At 37.1% G+C, this 27,538-nt stretch overlaps 1 protein-coding gene and 1 long non-coding RNA gene across 2 annotated transcripts; one reads left to right on the top strand and one right to left on the bottom strand.

Annotated features, from left to right (window-relative positions):
- Window positions 1-7,476: 7,476 nt before the first annotated feature.
- LOC125262841 lies at window positions 7,477-10,024 on the bottom strand. Its single transcript, XR_007183629.1, has 6 exons — window positions 9,307-10,024; window positions 9,065-9,111; window positions 8,721-8,765; window positions 8,561-8,620; window positions 8,383-8,477; window positions 7,477-8,195 (listed from the first exon to the last, which is right to left on the bottom strand). It is a non-coding gene; the product is annotated as an uncharacterized LOC125262841 (long non-coding RNA).
- Window positions 10,025-13,380: 3,356 nt separating this feature from the next.
- tmem264 (transmembrane protein 264) lies at window positions 13,381-16,999 on the top strand. Its single transcript, XM_048163886.1, is given in 3 exon segments — window positions 13,381-13,579; window positions 13,669-15,062; window positions 15,065-16,999. Coding segments are annotated over 2 exon segments (987 nt in total). The 5' UTR covers window positions 13,381-13,579; window positions 13,669-14,909; the 3' UTR covers window positions 15,899-16,999.
- Window positions 17,000-27,538: the final 10,539 nt, after the last annotated feature.

Below are 27,538 nucleotides of genomic sequence, written 5' to 3'. Positions count from 1 at the left end.
AGATGGGGGTTGGAATTATTTTTGTGGGTCAGAGGCAGCCTTCCTGAAGACTTCTAGAATCTACTGTGATTAATCAAGTAGGCTCGTTAAAAATAAACCGCCTGTGATGTGATGGTTCTCACCATCCACGTGATTGCTTCACATTTAATTGCAGAGCAATAATCATAGACTCGGATGCTATTTATGCTGACAATGTGCTGTGGTTGTGTATGCTTATGATGCAAATTTGAGGGGCATTTACACAGGACGCATTACTTGTGTTCAAAGCAGCTAAACGGAATGCATCGGAATGGAACAAAGTGCAGGAATCTTGAGGTGGGTTTTTCAAGGTTTAATAACTTTTAATGTTTGTTTCACTCTCTCTCTCTCTCTCTCTCTCTCATATATATATGAGAGAGAGAGAGATATATATAAATAATGGAGACTGTAGGCTTCGTTCAGGTCATTCGTTAAGGAATCGGACTACACTGCTTGTGCAGCATGCGTTTGATTCACTAAAAAGAACTGGTTTATTTGAGTAATTTGTTCGGGAATTGGACTACACTGCTTGCGCTGCACGTGTTTGATTCATAAGGAGTCATGAAGTCAGTTTACACTGCTCGCACTGTAACAGTGTAACAGTGTCGGAGTCTTTTAGTGCAATATTCCCTCCGCATTGGAGGATGAATGCATGTGCAAGAAACATAACCCTGCGTCATTCCCTTCTGGTTTTTCTTTTTTTTAAAAAGGAAGGCTTCTGTACTACAACCTGAATTTCGTAAATGTTGGGACGTTTTTTAAATTTGAATAAAATGAAAACTAAAAGACTTTCAAATCACATGAGCCATTATTTTATTCACAATAGAACATAGATAAAACGGAGTTAAACGGAGAAATTTGACACTTTTATCCACAAAATGAGCTAATTTCAAATTAGATGCCTGCTACAGGTCTCAAAAAAGTTGGCACAGGAGCAACAAATGGCTTAAAAAGCAAGATATTTTGAAAAGATTGAGCTAGGAGAACATCTAGCAACTAATTAAGTTAATTGATATCAGGTTTGTAACATGATTAACTATAAAAGGGATGTCTTAGAGAGGCAGAGTCTCTCAGAAGTAAAGATGGGCAGAGCTGTGAAAGAGTGCACAAAAAGATTGTGGAATACTTTAAAAACAATGTTCCTCAACATCAAATTGCAAAGGCTTTGCAAATCTCATCATCTACAGTGCATAACATCATCATCATCATCATAACAACTGGAGAAATCTTTGTGCGTAAGGGACAAGGCCGAAGACCTTTATTGGATGCCCGTGGTCTTCGAGGCCCTCAGACGACACTGCATCACTCATCGGCATGATCGTGTCAATGACATTACTAAATGGGCCCAGGAATACTTCCAGAAACCACTGTCGGTAAACACAATCCGCCGTGCCATCTGCAGATGCCAATTTCCTGTGGGCCAAGGCTCATTGAAAATGGACTGTTTCAAAGTAGAAAAGTGTTCTATGGTCAGACGAGTCCAAATTTGACATTTTGACTCTTCCGGGCTAAAGAGGAGGGAAACCTTCCAGTGTGTTATCAGTGCTCAGTTCAAAAGCCAGCATCTCTGATGGTATGGGGGTGCGTAAGTGCATACGGTATGGTCAGCTTGCATTTTTGGGAGGCACTATGAACACTGAAAGATATATAAAGGTTTTAGAGCAACATATGCTCCCCTCCAGATGACGTCTATTTCAGGGAAGGCCTTGTGTATTTCAGTAGGACAATGCAAAACCACATACTGCAGCTATTACAACAGCATGGCTTCATCATAGAAGAGTCCGGGTGCTGAATTGGCCTGCCTGCAGTCCAGATCTTTCACCTATATAGGAAAATATGTCAAAGACGACCACAAACTCTTCAGCAGTTGGAAACCTATATCAGGCAAGATTAGGACCAAATTCCAACACCAAAACTCCAGAAACTCATAACCTCGATGCCCAGACATCTTCATACTGTTTTGAAGGAAGAGGAGATGGTAAACATGCCCCCATCCCAACTATTTTGAGACCTGTAGCAGGCATCAAATTTGAAATGAGCTCATTTTGTGCATAAAATTGTAAAATTTCTTAGTTGAGTTATTATAGTTGAGTTTAGTTTTACATTTGACTGTAAATGTTAATGTGGCGAAAAACAGGTCTAACTTTACATGATGTTTTAAAAATGCAGCAATAGTGAAATTAGACCCTGAAACAGCAAGACATGAAATAAATGACTTTGCATGCACAATTAAACAATAATGCTCCCTATGTGAATGGCCCATAACTCATGCTATTCTAATATGATGTTTAATGTTCAGACATTCTTTTTGATGCTCATCAGCAAATGGACCAACAATGCCTCCATAAAAATGCTGGAAATTTATGAGATGAACCAATATGTTTTAACTTGCAGTCACTAGCCATAAATTCAACAGAATGTGTTGAAAAGTTATTATCGGAGAGAGAGGTACTGTACAGTAAGCTGCCACTGTGGGTGAACCGTTTGAAATAAAAGTCGATTTGCCTGAGGGAGACATAGTCTACAATCTCCATCTGCAGTTACCCATGCAGAAACCAGAGACCTCAAACACCTACACAGCTCACACACATACACACAATCAAGTTATGTTAAATAATGCAGAAATACGTACATATAAGGGTTATGATCTTCCGTCACATCTGTACATAATGTATTTTTCTTAACTTTGCACTGTGTTTAACTTTCTTGTGGGTACTATATTCGTTGCCTGATTAGAAATGACAGAAAAACACTTTACTAACTGTGGAATTATTAATGTATTTTAAATTACATGTCAAATTATATTACCAAAGCTAAAAAAAAAGAGATAATTTTCTTAGTTTTTTCAGTTGGGCTTCATTTTCATCTGTTCCTCACACAACAACGTTTGAAGACTTCTGAATATTACACACAGGTCTGAATAATTTTATAGTATTTTGTTGTATTTTTTTTTTTTTTTTGGATAACTATAATGGAGTCAAGAATACTTCTTACTAGCTCTTCAGAAAAAATATCCACATATGAGTAAATAATGACAGACTTCAGATTTTTGGATGAACTATTTCTTTAACAAGCCTCTTCTGAATAGTCCTGTGGATTTGGGTGAAAACTGAGGCACATAGAATGAGAAAAAGGGTAGAGGAAGAGAGAGAGTGTGGGGAAGACGGAAGGAGAGAGGTACGAGGAACAGGTCTTATGCCCGAGGACAATTCTTCATGGTGACAGAGAAGTAGGCCACTGCTAAAAATGAACACTTGGAGCCCAATCTCACTTACTCACAGATAGAGGAAAACACATTCAAGAAAATAAGTGCTTCCTCTGTGCACACAAAGGGGAAAAACTATAATTTTCAGCAGACACAAACATTTTAAAACTATTCTTCCTTTCAGCAAAGAACTTGAACTCTGTTGGGAAAATTCACCAAGAATTAATTGCGTTGTTTATTTGGACATGCTTTCTGCTTTGTTTTGGTGGCCAATTCACTGAAGGAATTCTGAAAATCAGGTAAGGCCCATATTTATCCTCAAAATTAGTGCTAAAAGCAATTTGCTCCGAAATACTGTGTGCAAAAGTGGCACAACAGTTTATTGAAAACTATTAAAAATTAATGTGGTTATGTAATTTAAGGAAGTATTTCTATAAAAGCATACACCAAAACATTCTTTCACTTAAACATTATTAATTAAAACATTGTTTACACAATGGCAGGAATGAATCTAACAGGATGGAAATAAAGAGCAAAAGTTAGCTATAATTTGTATATATAATTTGTCTGTAATTTTGTCTAAAAAAAAAAAATTGAAATTTTTATGTGAGGTGAACCAACTACCACAAAATATCACAGAATTGATTAAATGCATTACTAATAGTTTCTAATACTTTGTGCAAGTTGTTTCCTCACCAAAATTATGTCACTTCCTGAAGGAACTGGATTTACAAAATAACCAGACACGATGCGATAAGATTTCAGCGACAAAATGAATCACAAATCACAGCCAGTCAGAAGAGTGTGTGGGCGGGCTTTCTTCGCAAACGTTCGAAATCAAATTCATAAACATTACATTATTTTAACATTATTAAAAATACATACTGAGTGACTGATATAGGGTAGGCTTTTGTCATAGAAAACACTTGTTTGTTGAGTTCAAAGATTGAACGTTCTTGTTTCCTTTCCTATTTTCAAGATCTGAGGTGAATTAGGCCATATCCATTGTCGTTTTCAGTTATTCTATAAAGGTCAAGCAAAATGATAGTGTTAAACTCACATTAAATTCTTAAAACATTAAATAAAGAACATAATCAATACCTGAGATTATCATTGCCATACTTTGTATGATGTTGTTGAAATAGAAACCGTTTCTAAAAAAAGAATCGTCCCGTATCGCTCTTGGATGGTTAGGAGAAAAACCATAGAAAAACTCGTGGGAAATACCTTATATCACGTGTCGCGTCAGGAAACAGGAAGTATAAATCGATTTACAAAACAAAAAGTTTTGTTTGAAACAATGATTATAAAAAATGAATATAAATCTATATTATATTTAATAGTAGGCCTATTACTAAATTACTATAATCTAAATCACGTTAAAGTTCAAACCAAAGTACTGAAATTATATAAAATTCTTTCCATGTGTATTTAATCATCATATTTTATTCATTATGGAAACATGAAAATGCACTACATAGCAGGAATGATCCAAGTGTGTATTACTGTGGTACCACCTTTTACTCTGAGTTTAAAGACTTCAAGTGCAAGATTTATTTAATGTCTCGCTGTAAGCAAACTCCTTGAAAGATTTACAAGTTTACATTAACACATCAGCAGAAGGCAGAAAACTTCTGTATTTCATCTTACAGCATCCGGTCCTATGTATAATGCATGTTGCTTAGGTCAGAAGACTTGTTATATTGCTTTCAAACTTTATTGCTTCTCTGATCGAATACGATTACAGATGCTCCCAGTTTGCATCTTCATCTCCCAGCATGAAGCAGTAATGGAATTATGCCTCCTTCTACACTACATAGACCATGCTCAGTGTCACTTACAGTTGCAGCTAGCAAATTTAATTAGGAGACATAAAGGGTATGTTTCGTTTCGCTACGCTGAGGATATAGAGTGCAGTATATTCTGTAGCAAGTTTAGGACTTATAATTGCTCAGGTTAAGCAGAGGGTAATTTTGCACTCCTTGCCAAGTTTGTGTTAAAGTGCCTCATTAAACAAGACAAATGAGCTTTCGGAATGAAAAGTTTGGACACAGCCCATTTCATTCCCTAGTTGCTACATTTGATATGTTCAGAACAGCATTCTGCTTTTCACATTATATTTTTTACCATTTCCAATTTGACAAAGTAGCAGAAAGAAACAGTCACAATTTTTATATCTTTTTTCAGACTATTCCAATTGCATGCTATTTTCTTATAAAATGATTATTTTCCTGTCCTTGATTCTAAATGGTCAATAGCTGTGTTTTATTCACGATAAAACACGGCTACGATCGCTTCACCCAACAGTTCTGTGTATCACTACACAACACCCTTAGCAACCACTCTTAGCAATGTAAACTGTATGTTCTCAATTGATATTGTTCATTGTAGCTTACTGTATTATGTAGAAGAGTATTGTGAGAAAGAGATCGAGTGAGCGAGTTTATTACCTGTATTCAGATTTAGCATTTTCCTTCAGGTCAGTCCTATGTTCATAATAAAAAAAAACAGTTTAAATGTCCGATGTATTATCTTGTCCTTTTAACATTTAAGGGGTTTTCCCGTGACTGACAGCGCTAGTCAAAGCATTTGTCAGTTGCGTCTTGTTCCGTGTTCACAACCATTCAGTCTTTTCAATGTAAAAGTCTTCGCTACTGACTGACACACTCATAAAGACAGTCTTTGCCGCCATCTAATGGTGTGAAAATGTAACTTCTTTTGCTGTTCATGGTAAGGGGCAATTTTTTTCCAGTGGAAGGAAGGGTTTTAGAAAGTTTACTTTGTGACAGTTGCATTGATACATTACCAGAGTGCTTCGCGTCATGCCTAACAGCGCCCTTCAGCCATGAAGCCTGTGACTTATTCACAATACAGCACAGCCTCTCGTACCTTATTGCTTACATATGGTATAAAATTCTCAAATTACATACTATATAAACCACTACACTATGCACACTGCATTGGGTACTGTCTCCCACAATGCACTGTGACAAATTAACAATAAATAGCAACAACCACAATTTTTTAACGTTTCTTTATAATTTAAACATTCATACACACAATGCAAAATAACTATAAATTGGTCCACTTGGTCAATTTAGCATGCAATACGTACTAACTTGAGCAATGCCAAAACAATCTAATTGAATTTTGAATTTCGAATTGGTGGCTAATTCATAAGAATTTGTACAATCTCATTTGTACGTTTTCACACGATCTGCTTATTCTCCTGTGACTGGGAATAATTCATACAAATTCATATGAAATCGCCAACTTGTAACATATTTACGTTTTCCTGTGAGATCAGTATGTCAAAGCAGCATACAAAAAACAGGAGTGCATGGTACATACTGCACAGTGTCTGCAGTAAGCAGCTCATTAGTATGCCAATCTGAACAGATTCTTCTTTAGTTCTTCTCAGTCTGTTGAATCATTTATTAATGGTCATTTATGGCCATGTACTCATCTGTCTGACGGTGCTTGCGGATGGATGCACATTCTGAGACATCAATGATATAAACTACCATCTATCAGATGATTCGTCCTAATGTAACAGCTCTCAGTGGCACATTTAGATTGATGCCTGGTGCTTCTCAGAAAGGGGCAGGGAAAGTGATCAAACACATCCAATTAACAAAGGCGAGAGATCAGCTTCTCCTTATTGGAACTAATGGTTTGGATTCTTATCAAACATTCATGACTGTCTAACGCTCTGGTAATCTGAGAAAGGAGGACATTTATAAGTAATATGTTTATAATAAACAACAAATGCTCTGTGCATTTTAAATGTATTGTGGGTTTTCATGGAGATTCGATATAAGGTTTATGTCGAATTGCTGATAGAATCACAGTCAAACCAAGCATGTGAGTAAGAATTTAAGAATTTTGAATGCATATAGTCAACATTTAGGAGTACATTAACATACACTGTTAGACATTTCAAGGGTTTTTTACAGTAACTTACTGGCAACACTGTTACAGTAAGTTACTGTAATTAAGATTTACAGTACTATAACTGTATTTCAGTTTTACAGTAACTACATGGTACTGTAATTATGTAATACGGTGCAATTACTGTAAAAAACCCAGGTAATCAGTACACTACTGTAATTATTTGTCCTAAATATAGATTTCATAATATTATATAGAATTAATTACATAAGTACTACTGAGATACAATTCAAACAGACAAAATTATTGCAAAATATCATTTCATTTTTTATTTAAAACATTGCATATATATCACAAAATAAACAGTCTGCCAATGCTGGAAAGGATGTGTTAAAAATGACAATATTTACACATTAATGGGAGAGTTTAGGGACACATTTTGTGTTAATTTTAACTCATTAAGCTGTTATTGTTTTTAACAAAGTAAATGTGTCAAAAAGGTTAGCACAAAGATGTGTAAACTTGTTAAATGAACACATTATGTGTTGTGTTGTGTTGTGTTGTCCTTCACTACAAAAAACATAAAATGATGTAAAGTCAATGGTTGTTTAGCTTATTGTCAAAAAAATATTATAATTAAATATCAACAATTACATTCATAAAACCGCAAAATATAAATACATTTTTAAGCAGTCAAAAATGAAATGTCCAACACAGGACAAAACAATTCTTTTCTCAATCTCATTAGGTAACATGACACATAACCCCACTTTCAAAATCATTTCACTATTTCCAAAATTTGATTAATGTACACTGGTGGCCAAAAGTATTTCAGTGTCTTAATGTTTTTGAAAGAAGACTGTTCAAGAAACATTTCTTATTATTATCAATGTTCTCCTCTAAATTCATTTTTTTAAAAGACAACACACTGTTTTTTTTTCACCTTTGGAAATAAATGAACTTCTCCAAAGATTGGTTCCAGTTCAGAACTTGACTGACAACATCAGAATGTTCCTGGTCTGTATGCGTGTCCACGAACACAAATGTACTCAGTCCTTCAGAGGAGATCCCGGCTCTGACACTAAATAAAAATGAGAATGAGAATGAGAGAGAGAGAGAATTCCATATTAGTGTCAAATTATTTTTAACCTCCTTTTTTAAACCTTTTTTTTAAGAATATATAAGCAACATCTTTTTGTCAATAGCATATTCAAAAATTTCAGATGAATTGTAAATTAAATTATGCCAGATTAAATTTTAATACTTACATATCCTAAATTCTGTCCAAAAATGCTGAGATCCAGAGAGAGAGACTGCAATCGATGATTTAGCCAATTTCAGCCTGTTTGCAGTGAAGGGGAAGCTATTTGAGATAAATACACAGTAAGATGCATGCAAGAAATCACTATGTGATGATTTTTCTCCTCCCTACAGTAGTTAACCCACCTGTGCGCTGATATTAGGACCTTCGGTCAGTTGGGACTGCAATGGTAGAGAGTCTTCTGCCTAATGAAAGATCAAAATAATTCAAAAGTATAAACTAAAGTTGTTTAGAATGCTAGATTTTGTATGAATGATTTATTGAGAGTTTTACTGCAGTGCTTACCTAAATGTAATCTGGTGAGACTGAACATAGAAAATGGTCCATCTTCTGATTGGTTAATTTGTTATGTAATAAATAAAATGTTAGACATGATGCAAAGTCACTTATTTGATAAAAAGTTAGCAAATTTAGAATGCTACCTAGTCCTCACATATTTCTAATTTAACAATACTAGTGACTGATGCATTAGCTGTGCTTCAGCTATACTACTGACAATGATAATGAACTTTGTGGCCCGCAAAATGTCGCTGTGGCATGCTTTTAAACCAGTATTACAAAAAAATAGACAGAAAACATTGCTTTTGTTAGGAAATTTAAGTAACAATATGATTTCAAGTACAGCTTACCTCAGAAATCTTGCTAGCAGTCACCGGCGCTTTGTTGCAGTTGAGACCTTTAAAACACGCATACATAAATTGCAGTAAATATTAAATTCCATAATCTAACAAAATATTTTGTCAAATGAAACGTTAACGCAGTTTACCGTGGTGAATATATATATATATATATATATATATATATATATATATATATATATATATATATATATATATATTATATATTTTTTTTTTTTTTTTTTTTTTTTTACCTTGCTCGCTGGTCTCTCTCTCTCTCAGGATACGTCTTCACAGGGTGCATCGGTACACCGGCCGTAGACTCTGGCGCTGCCGCGCTGGTTCCGTCTCTAAGTTACCCCGGACGCGAACAACGCGATCCAACACAAGACAGAACCCATTACAATCAGTGTTTGCACTGAATGCTCCGGCGCGGCACGACAAATCCCAGACAGTATAACGTTACTGATGGCCCGTTATATGTACGGTACTCCGAGTCCAAGCGCTCGCGCTATTCCTGACACAAGGGACAAACAGGTTTGCATTTTGTAAAGGTCCGGTAGCTTCAGTGTCCGTGGGCTGTTGGCGTTGTAGACGCGCGGTGTAAGGCAAATCATGTCAAACCAAATGTACAAAAAAGAGGATAATAAAAAAAATAAAATAAAATAAAAAACACGACGGAATGGTGCCAGAGAGACCGTTACAGCAAATACAGTAGTATACTGCAAATTTAAAAAATACAGTAGGCTAAATCGCTGTAGCCTATGTGGTGTTTGACGTCACAGAAAATTCCCATGATGCAAAGGGAATCACAGTTATGTACTGTAAAGAAAATTAGCAGTATTATACTGGGTGATATATGGTAAATAACTGTAGAAATTACAGAAATGTCTAACAGTGTAGATGAGCTCACGCTAACAGGCATGAACTTAAAAGCCAAAAAATGTTTAGATTAGTTCCAAATTTGCTCTAAAACACATGTAATTTTGCAGTTCGGGTCTGTTTCTGTGGATTTTAAATGTGCAGGTAGATCCTTTGCTGCCTTAGGATGAATGTTATGCATATTGTTTTCCTCATTGCATGCTCATATCTCTATCAGAAATATTTGTTCTTTAGTTCATAAATGAAAGCTTTGCCCCAAGCCCTGGAATCAAACGAAAATTTTACTTCTCCCCCCAATTTGTTATATGTAGTTTGCATATGGTTTTCTCTTCACTCTGGAGAACCTATTCAGTAAGCACGCACACACATAATTTTTGAGCCCCACACTTTTCAGCACTCCAGAGCTCTAGTTTGGACAAAGAGAATAGAGTTATTTCCTAATTAAATGCAACTCTTGAGTTCTTAAGATCGTATATCGAACAATTAGTGGTCCAGTCTTTGTTAGCTGTGTCTTGAATGGATGGTTCATGCATTTTTAAACAGCGGAGTATGAACAGAGCCCATAGTTTTTTATTAAATAAAATAAATAAACACACGTAGCCTACTACATGTAGCCAACATATAGCCTATAATATGCATTTATGCATTATCACCTCAGTGACATTCACTGTCAATAATTCACGTTGACAACGATCCCTTACGGCATCAATGCACTTTAGCTATGTTCATTATTCGTTCTAATGAGTCAGGGGAATGTTCTTAAAACACTAATCAAAGTAATATACAAACGTCAAAAGATACATTTGAACCGTTCTCCTGATCCTTCTGAACAAGCGCGAAAAATGACGAAAGCTTGCTTGAATCAGAGCTGTGGCGTGACTGTGAGCAGACGCAGCACGTTACAATACTGAGTTCTGATTGGTCAATCGCTGTTATTTATAGTTTGTTAATTATCACACAGACTTTTAAATTTTAAAATTTCGTTTCCATGATAAGTTTTACATAATTCATAACACTGTTAATCTAAAGGGGATGTAAGGGGGGATGGTGGCTTTAGAGAGGGGATGCTTTTTGTAATTTTTTTCAACAAGGGGGATGCTACATATAGGCTATATATATATATATATATATATATATATATATATATATATATATATATATATATATATATATATATATATATAGCCTATATGTAGCATCCCCCTTGTTGAAAAAAAAAAAAAAAAATATATATATATATATATATATATAGCCTACACTATATATATATATATATATATATATATATATAGTGGCGTGCAGTGGTGTTCTGAAATGAGGAGGCACATTTTTTATTTATTTATGAATCAATGTAAATTCATGCATTACTCTTAACTTTGACACATCTTCCTTGTCAAATGAACATTACTTTACTTTACATCAAAAAAGAAAAAGAAAGAAACCAAATACAATTCTAGTTTGTAATTTTACATTAACAATGTAATGTTTTATTGATCAAAACCAAGTCAATCTCATCAAGTTAGTGTTTTAAGCATTTCTACATTCCTTCCAAAATAATACCTAAAGGCAATAATAATTTAAACAATATATTTTATTTGTGTATTGATGTTTTTCTTTTAAATTGTCAACTTAGGCTATTTTGGATCATCAGTCATGCTCCGTAAACACCGTCTGTCACAGACACGAATTGTATTTTTAATTTCACAAAACTGATTGCACTAAAAAACCCCCGCAGTCATCATGCTTACAGTCCATTTCAAGTTTGATTTTGACGTGACATAAAGCAGTGATATCTAACTGGGTGATCTGTTTACTTACTTTTCAATTAATCTTCCCACTGACGCCATCATTTGTTCAGTGAAACCGACGCACGGAACGCACACATAAACAAGAGGCGGGATTTATCGCACAAACCAATCATATCCACTCATAACCAATTACATCCAATCATAGCACGATGGAGACATTGCCTCCTCTCACGTGACTTTCCCACATTCATTCTCAATTACCCCCCACAAAACCTACTGCACACCTGATGGTTTTCTATGGTTTTCTATGAGAGCAAAGAGAGGCATGACTCCTGCTTTAACTTTACCTGCGGGTGTCGCTGTTGGACAGTGTTGCTTAAGAAATACGAGTGACTTGCGCTCTTTTTAATGTCATAATTTGTAATATTTGTGTTGTTTTATATGTAATATGGATTTTTTCTCATCCTATTATTTTGAGGCACCACCTCCCATGATATATATATATAAATTACAATATTCATAAATTACATACATTCTAAATAATTCACGTAAATATCTATTGAATGTAACATGTAGAATGCTACAATGCAAAGCCATTAAAGGGATAGTTCACCCAAAAATGAAAATTTGATGTTTATCTGCTTACCCCCAGTGCATCCAAGATGTAGGTGAATTTGTTTCTTCAGTCGAACGCAAATTATGATTTTTAACTGCAACCGCTGCCGTCTGTCAGTCAAATAATAGCAGTGGATAGGAACTTCAACTATAACAGTAAATAAAACTTGCTAAGACAAATCCAAATTAAACCCTGCGGCTCGTGACGACACATTGATGTCTTAAGACACGAAACGATCTGTTTGTGTGAGAAACCGAACAGTATTTATATCATTTTTTACCTCTAAAACACCACTATGTCCAACTTCGTTCAGCTTCCTGTTAGTGAGGTCAAAAAACGCGTTCTGACGACGGAAGTGATGTCTCGCCCATATATTTCAATGAGCGCGAGACATCACTTCCGTTGTCAGAGCGCGATCAGACCTCACACACCGGAAGCTGAACGGAGTTGGACATAGTGGTGTATTAGAGGTAAAAAATGATATAAATACTGTTCGGTTTCTCACACAAACCGATCGTTTCATGTCTTAAGACATCAATGTGTCGTCACGAGCCGCAGGGTTTAATTTGGATTTGTCTAAGCAAGTTTTATTTACTGTTATAGTTGAAGTTCCTATCCACTGCTATTATTTGACTGACAGACGGCAGCGGTTGCAGTTAAAAATCATAATTTGCGTTCGACTGAAGAAAAAAAGTCACCTACATCTTGGATGCCCTGGGGGTAAGCAGATAAACATCAAATTTTCATTTTTGGGTGAACTATCCCTTTAAAATTATTGTACATAATACATTTGTGGGACAGACAATGAAACATTTTGTTGAACTTTAGCTTTGGCTGAAGTTAATATTGCATTAATATTAATACATTAATATCTTTAATATTAAAAGTATTTTAATATGAATAATATATATATATATATATATATATATATATATATATACACACACACACACATACATACATACATACATACATACAAAACATTATAATTAATAACACCTGCAGTATTTTCACAGACCCTCATTGGTGTACATAGTAAATTCTTGCAAATAAACTCTTGAATCTTGTGGTTACCATCTAGATCAATCATCTTTGTCCTGCTGTTCTCAGTGGTTGCTTCTGCATTGTGGAAACCTTTACTCACTCTCTTTATTGTTTCTGTCACAGTTTCTCTGAGATTTGCTATGTCAGATCAAAGACTCCTGGACCACTGCACAGCTCACGATTTGAAACAGAACTTCTGAGGAACTGAAGGTCTCATAAAGGGAATCCCTAAGAGAGGTACTGCATGTAGACCCTCGGTCTAGTTGTGACAGCACAGCTCTGATCAAATGAAAGCTTGACGCGGTCTTTATCTGTTGCTGTTGCAGAGCGTCCCTCTTTGACACCCAACGCCTGACTGCGCATAAGTGGAGGGGAGCAGAGAGAGGGAGGAGAGAAGAGAAAAACAGCAGGAGGAGGGTGAAATCTAGCCAGACTATGTTGAAGAGCCACAGGCTGCACACATCACATTGCTCTGGAGCCTGAGAGGATGAAAGGAGGAAGATCGAGATTATTGCTGCAGAGATTTCACAGGTGATGGCAAGTGGAAACTTATTGATGTCTTTGGTGTCGATACTGGGAAGAAGATAGAGTGATTTTAATCTACAGGCACCACAAGGTCTGCTACTGTGGAGGAGTGCTGCGCTTCTAATCCTTCAGAAAAGAGGTCATTTTCTTCTGCATAAACTTACTTTTAAATACTTTACCTTTTACAACCCACGTCGATTTATGTGGGAGGAAGAGATCTGAGGACTGGATCGGATTTGAGACTTTGGGGCTTCAAAGACATCTTCTGCTGAAATTTTTCTGAGAAAAACATGCATACATAAACCAGACGCACACTTACTGTTCAACGCAATCTGGAATGATGAACCTCATAGGAGAAGCATGTCAGCTGTAGTCTCGTATGCGGCGTTCTGAGGAATAATGACGGGAAGAAATTCTCTTCTGGCATAAAATGAGAAATTTATCACAGCCGATCATTTCTGACCCACTGTTTCGGAGAGCATGTGGCTTATTTCACCTTTCCCTCTCGCTTTTGAAGTCGTGAGACTCCTCTTTGGAAAATAAGCGCCGGTGGTTGTGCTTACAGACTGAGAGATCTGAAATATTTAAGACTCTGGCTGTTAAAGATGCAATTAACGATTAACGAATACCGAAGCGTCTGTGATCAGTATGCACAGGTTGCCTACATTCACTCTGAGGACTGTGGGAGTGAGTTAAGGCGAGAGGACTAATGACTGACAGTGGTACCAGGTTTGCTGTGTGGTACCCTGAAGTGCATCCTGTGCATTAGGTTGTTTTCAGCCTTGGGCTGAATTTAGAAACAGCAAGTTTAGCTCAATCTTGTTTAGCTCTTTTTTTTTGCCTCCTCATTAGCTCGTCCTCCCATCACGCCTCATTTTGAGGAACAGGTTGCTGTGCTATTAAGCAGATTTAGATTAACTACCGTTTCCAGGACTGCTGTTCCTTTGGGATGAACAGTTAAGCAACTCATATGGGTCTATAAAAATTGGTTTGATTGAACATTCCACCACCCATCGTTATTAATTTGCTCCTCATAATCAACATGGCCCCACCACCCCCTTCCAACAAGCCACACGTTTGCCTTTCGTGTGTTCTTATCATGAGTAGCATGGCGCTGTTGGACGCCTATCTTGTGGAGCAGAATCAAGGTCCACGGAAGGTGGGCGTCTGCATCATGGTGATGGTTGGCGACGTTTGTGCTTCCTCATCGTGCTGCGGTACATCGCAGTATGGGTTGGTGCCGAGGTACGAACTGCTAAACGCGGCTACGCCATGATCCTCTGGTTCTTCTACGTCTTTGTGCTCGAGATCAAGGTCTACTTCGTCTACCAGAACTACAAGGCGGAAGGCGAGAAAGCGGAAGCTCTTACCTGCAAGGCTTTCACGGTGCTGCTTTCCGTGTTTGTGCCGGGACTTTATGTTACGCTGGCAGCCATCGACCACATGGAATACGTTCGGCCACTCAAGAAGAGGGAAGAGCTGAGGAGTCGACTGTTCTGGGTTGTGGTTGATCTTCTTGACATCTTGGACATTCAGGCCAGCCTATGGGAGCCTCAAAGAAAAGGGCTCCCCCTGTGGGTGGAGGGCCTTACTTTTTTCTACTGCTACATACTACTTCTGATACTGCCGTGTGTGTCGCTAAGCGAAATAAGCATGCAAGGTGTAAACATTGTGCCACACAAGATGTTGTTGTATCCCATTCTCAGTTTGGTCGCCATCAACATTATTACGATTTTTATACGGGGTGGGAATATGGTGTTTTATAGGGACGTCCGTGTGTCTGGAATACTCATTGGTAAGAACATCCTCGCCATTGTCTTGAAGACGTGCAGTTTCGTGCAGTACCGGAGACACCTGCAGGAGGCGCCGACACCTGCTCTCCCTCCGGAACTACAGAGGGACGCAGTGCCACAAAGTTCTCGAAGGGCAGTACCAGTTGCAATGCCAATGTCTGTCACCATGCCAACTCCGCAGGTAGTCATACAAGATCTCACCACACTTCCAGAAGAGCCCGAACTTGAGGAAACATGACAAAAGGCAGAATTACAAGAGTTTGCACTGAGGATATTTGGACAACGCACAACATGAACTGCTTTGAGATTTTTGTTCTAATGTTAATCCGGGTGTACACTGTATGATTTTTACTGTACTTTCCCATTGTTTCTTATCACGTTGTATGACATGATATTAATGAGACTGTGCAGCCCATACCACAGACATTTAGCTAGACTTTGGTCGAAATTGACTGCATTGACTAGGCATCTTGAGTCGCCACACTGTAAAAACGAATTCTTAATCATTATTTTCATCTTGTTTTCCAGTAGAAATGTCTAAACATCCTTAAAAGAAGATAACTTTACACTTAATGAAAATTGTGTGGGCTAATAAGAATATTTACATTTAGAATATTTATCTTACCACATTGGTAAATAACTTTTTCTTGTTTGGAACACAATAAAAAAAAAAGATTTATGTGTTGTTTCACTGAAAGATAAGAAAACAATACTGATTAAGAAAAAAAATCAATGCATTCCACATTTCAGTTCACATTTTCACATTCAGAGCCAATTTTTGCCTTGAAAATAAAAAAGACTGTGCGAGTCCCTGGCAACAAAAAAGTGGCAAATATCATAAAGTGTGCACCCAATTTTAGTGAGATAATGTGTTATAAGTTGTTGCTGAAGTGACAAATGTTTGTGAAATGATGAAGCATGGCAGCTGTGGATCTGGGGTCCATTCATTTCCAGAAAGGTCTTTAAATCTGGAATGTAGAAGTTTATACTGAAAGTCATTTATTAACAAGTCACACAAATCACACTTGAAGGAACTCTCAGTGACCCTATGATTGTAAAATTACAGACAGCTGCGAATACATAATCTATTTTCATTTTTTTCTGGTAGGATGTTAAAAATGTGTTAAATCATCATGTTCTGTATTATTTTTGTAGTAATTTAATAACTATGGTGAAAAGTTGTGTTTTGGAAGAACTCATACAACAATTCATTTCTCTTAACTCATTACAAAGTGAATGTTTTATATTTAATGGAATTATTCTTCATATATCATTTGTTTTGATGTTTTATGAGAATCAAATGAATGATATTTTGTTATTAAAACAATGTTTTTGTTGATATCTGATATTATTTTTTTCCTCTTTCTTACTGATGCCAAGCCACCACCTTGCAATGCATGTAGCAACCACCCAAAACCCACTAGCAATGGTTTAGAAACTAAGAGCATCTTAGCAACCGCAACACTGTAGCGACCACCGTAGAAACTGTTTAGAAACTTAGAACAACTGTATAGAAACACCCTGGCAACCACTCGAGCACAGTGCCAAAACATTTTCTTAAGAAAATCTAGTCTTTTTCTATCCATCGTCATTCTTTTTTTTTTTTTTTGAGTAAAGTTACAAGTCTGTAAAAAGCACAGATTTCTCCAAAGAGGGAAGCAAATCACAATCATGTTATTCAGTATGATTATTCTGTTTTTAAGTCACTGAACTCTTATCTTGTCAGTTCAACATGATGATAAAAGGCAGCTTGTTCTTTTCTTCTACAAATCTAGAATTGGAGGCAACTCATTTGAATAAAGTTGTCATAATCAAATGCAAATTTAGCAAAGTTTTGTCTCCCGTTTTAAACGATTAGCCACTGTTAACCCACTCGAAATCTCCGATGGCTTTCTATTTAAATCCAAAAATCAAAGCTCAGCCTTACTGGGGATTTCAGTAATAAGTAAAACATTGTGTGCCTTGGGTGAATTAAAATAATGTTTTATGACAACGTATACCCAGAGCTATAATTTTAGTATGTTGCTATAGCTACTGTTAGACAAATATAGCACAAAGACGTCTCAAAAAGCAAAAAAAAAAAAAAAAAAGAAGAAAAAAATATATCTCAGTAAATACACCTGACAGCTCCTCATTGCTTCAATGACACTGTAGATGCTTCTGTGCCAGATGGAAACACAAACATATAATCGCAATTTTTTACCTACCAACAGTAAAGTAAATGGTTACTAGTTTGTCAAAGCAGTCCGTTCAGTCAGTAATTTATGGGTGCATATTTCTTCTTGCCAGTTGATCTGTAAGGTACACTGTATCAAAATACAGAAATTCATCACATTTGATGAATATTCACATTCGATATAGCTGCTTAAAGGCATAGTTCACTAATACTCACCCTTATTCACATGAGTGAATGGGACTAGGTCTTTCAAGCTGCAAAATCAGACACACAAAACACCATAAAAGTAGGTCATATGACTTGGGCGCTATGATAGCTTTGTGTTAAGAAATCTTTTGTATTTTCTCACAGTGGTATGTTTTTATTTTTGGCATTTTGCACATTGTAAACTAAAATTACTTGTTTACTAAAAATGTGTGGCAGAGTTACTTTTGCATTACTTTTCTCACCAGAGCTGGGCTTGCTTGTTTGTTTTTTAATAACAAACAAATAAATTAAAAAAAATAAAAATAAAAAAAACCATTGAAACATAAATGTGATGTTTAACATACATAAATTAAGTATTATTTTAGATTTCAATTATTGCAAGTTTGCTTAATAGTTTGCTTTTCACTGTTTTTAGTCTACTCATTTTGAGGAATACTGAATGTGTTTTTGGAAGAGAGATGAGTAAATGCCTGCTCACATTTAGTCTAGAAGTACAATAACCAAAAGCACTCACAACGCCTCTGCATTTACTCACAATTTCTCTCAACATGGGGACAGGAGAGCTGTCAGTCAATAAATGGGAAAACAAAGTAACTTAAGATACTTATTTGAAAAGTAACTCAGATATTTTGTTGTAAATTTAAAGGTAATGTTACTTTACTCATTACTTGAAAAAAATAATCTGATTACCTAACTCACATTATGCGTTCCCCCAACACTGGTTAAGACAGCAGATATACATTTTTTTGTGACCCCGTTTTCAAAGTAGAAAATGTTTTGCTTTTTTGGTGCCATTTACAGGCAATGCAGCAGAGGAGAAGAGCTCACAAACCTGATTTTATGTGTTTTTTTATCTGTTTTTATGTGTATCTTCAATGTGGTACATTTTAGAGATTTGCTAACTAAGCAACTCATATCACCTTCACCGCAAAAGACACTTTGAGAACTCCAAAATACACCTCTGACTTTGCAGGTGACATGATCCAGACTACAAACTTAAAAATAAAACAAAAGATGTACTTAGTGTAACTCAGTTTTCCTCAGTATTTCACTTTAGCTCACTGTTAAAGGTTCTCTAATACCCCTTTTCCACCAAGGCAGTTTGAGTGCTGGTTCGGAGCCAGAGCCTAGTTTCAAATCAGTTCTTTGTCTTTCGACACACAAAGCACCAGCTCCGAACCAGAAAAAGTGGTTCATAAGTAGCACCAAAACGTTGCTGGGCTAGAAGTAAGAACCGCTTGCGTCAGGGGCTAGGGGCGGGGTTACCGTGACCAACAAGAAACTTGTGACCGCCATTTTTGAAACAGCAGCTAATCGAGCTAATAGCAGCTCAATTGTAATCTCCATCTAGCTTGGTGTGTTTGTGTTTGGCGCTGCAGCGCTAGCTTTGCTGTGAAATATGAGACGTATACAGTGACGTAAGACCTGGCTTTGTGCTGGCTCTCAAGCCCGTGGAAAGGCAAACCGGTTCTTAGAAGGCTCATCAGTTGAACCAACTCCGAACTGGCACTAGCACTAGCTCTGAACTAGCACCCGGTTCGTGCTGGTGGAAAGGGGGTATAAGCGATCCTGGGTGGAGTAACTTCCTGTTGACGTTCGAAGTGTTGTCAAACAAAACAGGCTAGCTAGACCCTCCCTCCTCCTCCCCCTTCCCTCCGTGCTTCCTGAAACAGTCATGAACGCGCATTTAAAATCATTCTTGTTGGTTATTGGCTGGAGCATGTTTATTATGTTTCGTGGTCCAGGCTGCACCAGTTTGTTTTTATTGCCGTTTTCAGAGCTTGTGGCGACTACAGAGACCGCGTTTTTTTACAGTGTGTTCAGGGGACAGGCAGCTAGCGGATAGTGAGGAGATGTTTGCTGTATGTGACAAAAAAAGTTTTGGCCTAAAAACGCGTGACATCGCTTAGAACACCTTTAACTTTGTTACATCTGCCTAACTAACTAACTTGTGATAAAGAGGCAGCGGAACATACAAAAGTTATTATGCTTCTCTGTTTAATAAGTTTACTTCGGCTAATTTAGGTGACGTTAGCCTACCAGTTGATGTTATCATTGTTATGACAGCAATGAAAAGGGTCCAACACACACCTCCAAGTCCGACGTTGCAGATGATATTATCCAGATCACAAACCTGAAAATAAGTCAAAACATGTACTTGAAAATTTTTCCTCAGTATTTCACATTAGTTAACTTTAAGGGTGGGGTACAGTAAGTCATATTTCAAAAACACTGTTTGGAAGTTAGTCAGGCCGACACCAACAACAAACATGTAGCCAATCAGCATTAGGGGCGTATGACGGTTGAGAAGAGAGAACGAGCAAGAGGGAGATTTGAAGAAAAGCAGAAAGAGAGATGAGAGACAATACAAAAGAGCTCAAAAGAATATCACTGGAATGAAGGTTTATGACTGGGCAAGCGCTTTAGGTCCACGTTTATATTAGAAAAGCTTTCCAGTGCTGGAGAGAGCTAATTGGGAAGGCCTGAAAACAGACGCGGAGGCTGCTTTGATCCCGCTTCTCATGTGGGTATCACGATTTTGATTGTCTGGAGCTTCTGTGCTGTTTGCGACTAACAACAAACACTTGTTTGTATTTACTGTGCTCCCTTGTTGTTCGTTCATCTGCGCTTTATTTTTCTTGCATTTTGTTGCACGTCAGCTGTGATAAACAGACATCCACTCTCACATTGCGTGTGTAACGGTGGCCAGCTAGTGACAGTTGTGCAGGTAAACCACTGCACACTGACAACCACTAAAGAATGAGGTGTTTAGCATCATTGTTAGTGCACTCGCCTTGCCTGCCAGTAGCAATCAGGCAGGGGTTCAAGACTGACTCAGAGCAGGGTGGTTAGGATTGGAGGGTGAGTTTTGGAGGCGGAGCAATGAAGAGAGGGGTGGGTTTGTTTGGGTTGATTTCAAATATCAACAATGTCCAACAGCGTTTTTGAAAAATGGCTTACCCCACCTTTAACCGACGACTCTGCCTGATGAGCTAACTTACATTAAAGAGGTAGCGGAACACACAAACGTTATGTTTATCGGTTTTACTAAAGATTATTTCTGCCTATATAGGTGAACTTAACTTACTCACCAGTTAATGTTATCAGCATTATGACAACGATCCAGCCGACAGTCAACAGAAAAAAGGCACCAAAACTCTTCCGATGTGAAAACGACACGATTAATCATGTTAGTTTGCTGTTAACATTATTAGTGAAAATATTTGGAAATGTTTGTTTTTACATAAAATAGAAATAATATATTAACCTTTTTGGTGAGTTGCCGGTATATCATTTATCAATTTACCACCACTTCCATACCATACAGTTTAAAAAAAAAAAAAAAACTCGAAAAGAAATCTCTCGTGCCGTTGGTCAGTTTTTTTGCGGTCAAGTTCACTACTGTAAATGGATTTACAGTAGAGTAGAATTACAGTAGTGACCATATATTTTCCCATAATCCTTTGCTGTTTACAGTAAGATACTGTATGCACATTTTACAGTGTCTTACTGTAATATTACAGTAAAATACAGTTCAAACTACAGAAATTGGTTACAGTGCTGGGTCAAGAAAATTTGTCATAAATGTTGTTAAAAAAAAGTCAATATTTAACTACACTTAAAGTTTAAGCTTAGTTAAAGCTTATCATTTTTATCCATGTTAGAGCACTTTCTACAAAAATTTACTACATTAAATCTAAATGTTAGCATTGCATATGAATAAACTAGCCCTTGCCAAATTGTTCTAATTGATTGCAGACCATCGAAAAACCTCTTAAGTAATGACTCGGTCGGGACCGCCTAAGAATCATGCTTCATAATTCAGCCCTCACGCCATGATGATAATAGCCCAATTACAGAAGCAAAATCGTATGAGTTGTTATTTTGGACAGAGGGTGGAATTAAACTCGCTGCTATTTGCCAAGAAAATGGAGGCCACTGCTGCACCAAGGGATTATGTGTCAGTCAGTCCTAATGTGGGTAAAAATGAAAAAATGTACTGTAAAGACATGGGGCAGCTGCAAGCAGTGCTCTAGCGCAACTAACTACTAACCCGCAGCTGATAAATGCATCCGGAGGGAGCCATGAAAGTCAAATCAGGAATAGAGGACAGCATAAAAAATAAAAAATATTCTCTTCGGGTACTCTAGATATGCACATATTAGTGTGATTCTGTGTGGATATGAGAAGTCTGTAGGCAGTGGAGTTCAGGATTTGAGGAAAGATATTTGTTAGTGAGACAGACAGACAGATGATATAGATATAGACAGATAGATAGATAGATAGATAGATAGATAGATAGATAGATAGATAGATAGAAATGCTCTGAAATGACTTTTCAATGACATCCTCTAACCCTCTTATGTTTTAGCCCCTCCCATCTAACCGCTTGTTATATAGTGGCATGTTTTATGATTCGATCAATTACCGAATGATATTATATATTTTTTGAAACCCTTCTGTGTACATGGCTGATTAAGAATTCACTCATAATCAGAGATGGAAACATAAAAAACCTTTAACACGTCCCCCAGTATGATTCAGAGCCGTTGGCACCTGTTGACAGAACCAGTGGGTGGCAATTAAGCTGCGTTTGGAAGAACATGGCATTTCAACACATTGCGGCTGCAGTCATATACTGGAACAGCTTCAGCAACATTTAATTGGACACATCATTATCTGTCGCCACTGCATTTGGCTTCTTGAATTTTATGATTGTGTATTTTTGTTCCTGCCACAGAACCTACAGGGGGTCTCAGTCCTCTTGTTTCCACTTCAATTAACCTAACAATGCATTCAGTTGGCTGCTGTGCCACCCAGCACCCAGACTGCCACAAAAGACCAAAACACAATGTGTCATCCAGACACTTTGCTTGTTTACTCTAGGATGCTATCAATCTGTTACTCTGCTTAATTTACCATGACGATTTGGTAATTAAATAACTAACGCTCTCTTCTCCCTTAAAGTTTCTTTTTAGCCCTTTTCGGCTGACATTGTTGACTTTTCAGGCAAAATGTGGTTAAATAAATGCACAGTTACAAAGAACTGAAATAGAAACAAACATTTTCAACATTTCAGGTAAAATTTTGAGTAATTCTATAGTAATTTGCATAATTAACCAAAGAATGCATGTATTTACATTTCTTTGCATGTGCTGCTCTATTGTTGCACTGTGGTGTTGTTGACAATGTTAAATTTATAGGGTTAGTTCACCCAAAAATTAAAATTCTGTCATTAATTTATTTTTGATGAAATCTATGAGATTTCTGGCACAAAACAAAAATAACGACTTTAATTCAATAATTTCTTCTCTCACCTGTCATTCTCCTACGCTGATCACATAGTAAACACAGTGCTGCGCTTCTGGGTTCTACGTCAGAACGCCGGCTCAGTATTGGCTTTGAAACTTCAATGCATTTTACCTCATCATGGCATTTTGCCTTATGCCATACCTCTGACAGTTTTGTGAACTGGTACATTGACAAGATTCGACTCCAAAATGTATATATAATATACATTTATATATACATTTTAATGTATATATAATATTAACCAGACATGACGTGATAAAATCAATTAAATTAATGTACAAACCCGATTCCAAAAAAGTTGGGACACTGTACAAATTGTGAATAAAAACAGAATGCAATGATGTGGAAGTTTCAAATTTCAATATTTTATTCAGAATACAACATAGATGACATATCAAATGTTTAAACTGAGAAAATGTATCATTTTAAGGGAAAAATAAGTTGATTTTAAATTTCATGGCATCAACACATCTCAAAAAAGTTGGGAGAAGGCCATGTTTACCACTGTGTGGCATCCCCTCTTCTTTTTATAACAGTCTGCAAACGTCTGGGGACTGAGGAGACAAGTTGCTCAAGTTTAGGAATAGGAATGTTGTCCCATTCTTGTCTAATACAGGCTTCTAGTTGCTCAACTGTCTTAGGTCTTCTTTGTCGCATCTTCCTCTTTATGATGTGCCAAATGTTTTCTATGGGTGAAAGATCTGGACTGCATGCTGGCTATTTCAGTACCCGGATCCTTCTTCTACGCAGCCATGATGTTGTAATTGATGCAGTATTTGGTCTGGCATTGTCATGTTGGAAAATGCAAGGTCTTCCCTGAAAGAGACGACGTCAGGATGGGAGCATATGTTGTTCTAGAACTTGGATATACCTTTCAGCATTGATGGTGCCTTTCCAGATGTGTAAGCTGCCCATGCCACACGCACTCATGCAACCCCATACCATCAGAGATGCAGGCTTCTGAACTGAGCGCTGATAACAACTTGGGTTGTCCTTGTCCTCTTTAGTCCGGATGACATGGCGTCCCAGTTTTCCAAAAAGAACTTCAAATTTTGATTCGTCTGACCACAGAACAGTTTTCCACTTTGCCACAGTCCATTTTAAATGAGCCTTGGCCCAGAGAAAACGCCTGAGCTTCTGGATCACATTTAGATATGGCTTCTTTTTTGACCTATAGAGTTTTAGCCGGCAACGGCAAATGGCACGGTGGATTGTGTTCACCGACAATATTTTCTGGAAGTATTCCTGAGCCCATGTTGTGATTTCCATTACAGTAGCATTCCTGTATGTGATGCAGTGCCGTCTAAGGGCCCGAAGATCACTGGCATCCAGTATGGTTTTCTGGCCTTGACCCTTACGCACAGAGATTGTTCCAGATTCTCTAAATCTTTGGATGATATTATGCACTGTAGATGATGATAACTTCAAACTCTTTGCAATTTTTCTCTGAGAAACTCCTTTCTGATATTGCTCCATTATTTTTCGCCACAGCATTGGGGGAATTGGTGATCCTCTGCCCATCTTGACTTCTGAGAGACACTGCCACTCTGAGAGGCTCTTTTTATACCCAATCATGTTGCCAATTGATAGCCTGACGTGGTCATACTCAATTCTAGTTCGAATATGAGTCTGATACTGCTCCATTGGGCTTTGATTATGGGGGCGTATTTCAACCGATCCAGGAAAGACCTCAATTGGATAGACCTACAACCAATCAGAGCTACAGAGTAAGTGACGTATGTTGAGCGACGCATAGTTGTCAACAGAACTCTTCTTAGCGACCATCGGGGCCAGCTGATAAATCAAACTTTTGCCGAATCCTGTAGGAAGGACGGCAAAGACATCTTTCCCATCGACAAATGCCTTGATCGAGGTCCTCTGTTCCTTTTTTAAAATTAATGCGCTGTCGATATCTTCTATAACGGACGCGATGGCGGAATCTACACATCTCAGTTCTTCAGCAGCCATCATTGTTGTAAACTAATTGACCTTTCGCAAAGCCCCTCCCCCCTCAGTTACTGTTGCTTTGTCCGACAAGCCGTGGCGCTGTCACGCCACACAGAGTGGAAAATACATCGCAGAGCAAAGAGGAAACTGACAACACATCGACAGACGAGACAGAGCAGCCCACATAGCAAACAGACTTGGCCCAAATGTGGCCTCATAATGGCACTGCTGGCGTGTTGCCGGCACTGGCATGCATCATGTCAGCCAACCGTGGGCCATGTGTGGCAATGATGGCACTGCATGCATGACGGCAGACAACATTTGGGCTGATTGTGGATGTGAGGTGTGTGGCCCAGATCAGTGTAACGATTATGGGCCATACTCTGTGTACTGCATGCGTGACGGCAGACAACATTTGGGCCGATTGTGGATGTGAGGTGTGTGGCCCAGATCAGTGTAACGATTATGGGCCATACTCTGTGTACTGCATGCATGACGGCAGACAACAATTGGGCCGATTGTGGATGTGAGGTGTGTGGCCCAGATCAGTGTAGCGATTATGTGCCATACTCTGTGTACTGGACAATTGTAAGTATTTAGGCCTGCTATATTCAAGGCAAGATTTACCCCCCCCCCCCCTCCCCCCTCCCCCCCTTTCTCCTCTCTCCTCTCTCCTCTCTCTTCTCTCTGAAACAGATGTAATGATTTTAATAATTAATAATATTAATTGACTTATATATATGAGTCATTTGAAAAAAAATGTCCAGATTTAAAAATGATACAAACAAAATATGATAACAAAAAAATATATTTTCCTAACAAGATAGTTATTATATACACACACACACACACACACACACATATATATATATATATATATATATATATATATATATATATATATATATATATATATATATATATATATTTCCCCTACATAACAGTTTATTTAAAAATATATGTAAAGTTATAGTTATACAACTGGGCGGTCAACTATTGTTTATTTTGGCGCGATCTCCACGGTAACAGCAGCTTTTCTGGTTGGTGGATGAGGTTCACGTGATGCGTCGGTTGAAATTTCTCCCACTGAAGGGTGAAGACGTCTCATAGACATATAATAAACACTAGACGCCCTATTGGCCGCTTTGGACTGTTGCTGCGATACGTCAACGAGTCCGCCATATTGTGCGGGGCAAGACTGCGCTCTTCACAAACACAAGTAAACGGACGAGCTGCGGTTTTTCTGGATAAAAACAAAAATAACGTTTACATTTATCAATCAATTTCAGTGGTTTATAATGTACGTGGTGCACAAAAAGTTCTAGTTACTTAAGATCTCTATAGTTAGACATATAAAATATTTATTTTAATAAGAAATAGTCAAAGTTCAGGCTTGTCATGTATTTGGCTGCTTTATTATTTGCATAAGAATTATAAAGACGCCCATACTGGGATATAATTTAATTTTCACATTAAATGAAATAAAGTTTTCTTATTGTGAAAAAGGGATTTTCTGTCTTTAACGCAATTTTAGCTTTTCTTGAGCTTAGAATTGATCACCATTGATAAAAATTAAACAAATCATCAAATAGAAATCACACAGGCTGCTTTCTGTATTTTTACAGCACTAAAATGATACTGATATTTACAGATAGATACTGCAGAAACATACAACAACAAAGATAAATGATGGATCCTTTATGGTAATACATATGATATGGTACAACTACAGTTCAATGTAAATAGTAAATATGAGATAAAGTGAGAATAGTGAATAGTTTGTTATACTATATATAAGAAACAGTTTATATAGTATATAATATAATAATATAGTCAATAATAAAGTATATAATATTGTCAATAAACAGTATACAGCAAATAAAATAGTAATGAATAGAACATTTATATAATAGTATAAGTACAATAATATAATATAATAATATATAATCTCAAATGGTATAATAATAATAGTATTGATATAATAATAATAATAATAATAATCGCAAATACAATGTAATATCAATTGCAGAATAATATAGACAATAATAAAAATAGTAAATTAAATAGTTACTAGCACAATAATAATATAGTATTGGTATAATAAAAATAATAACAAAATGCTATATATTTTCCATCAGTCTCTTGGAAATGGTGGGAACAGTGAACTGACAGGCTCTCCTCAGCTTTCCTCGAGGCTTGCGTAAAGTTAGCCCTGGTTGCAACGGGCTGAAAAGG

This window comes from Megalobrama amblycephala, linkage group LG2 (genome assembly GCF_018812025.1).
Source record: "Megalobrama amblycephala isolate DHTTF-2021 linkage group LG2, ASM1881202v1, whole genome shotgun sequence".
NCBI classification, from domain to species: domain Eukaryota; kingdom Metazoa; phylum Chordata; class Actinopteri; order Cypriniformes; family Xenocyprididae; genus Megalobrama; species Megalobrama amblycephala.
This window is presented reverse-complemented; position numbering and strand designations above follow the sequence as displayed.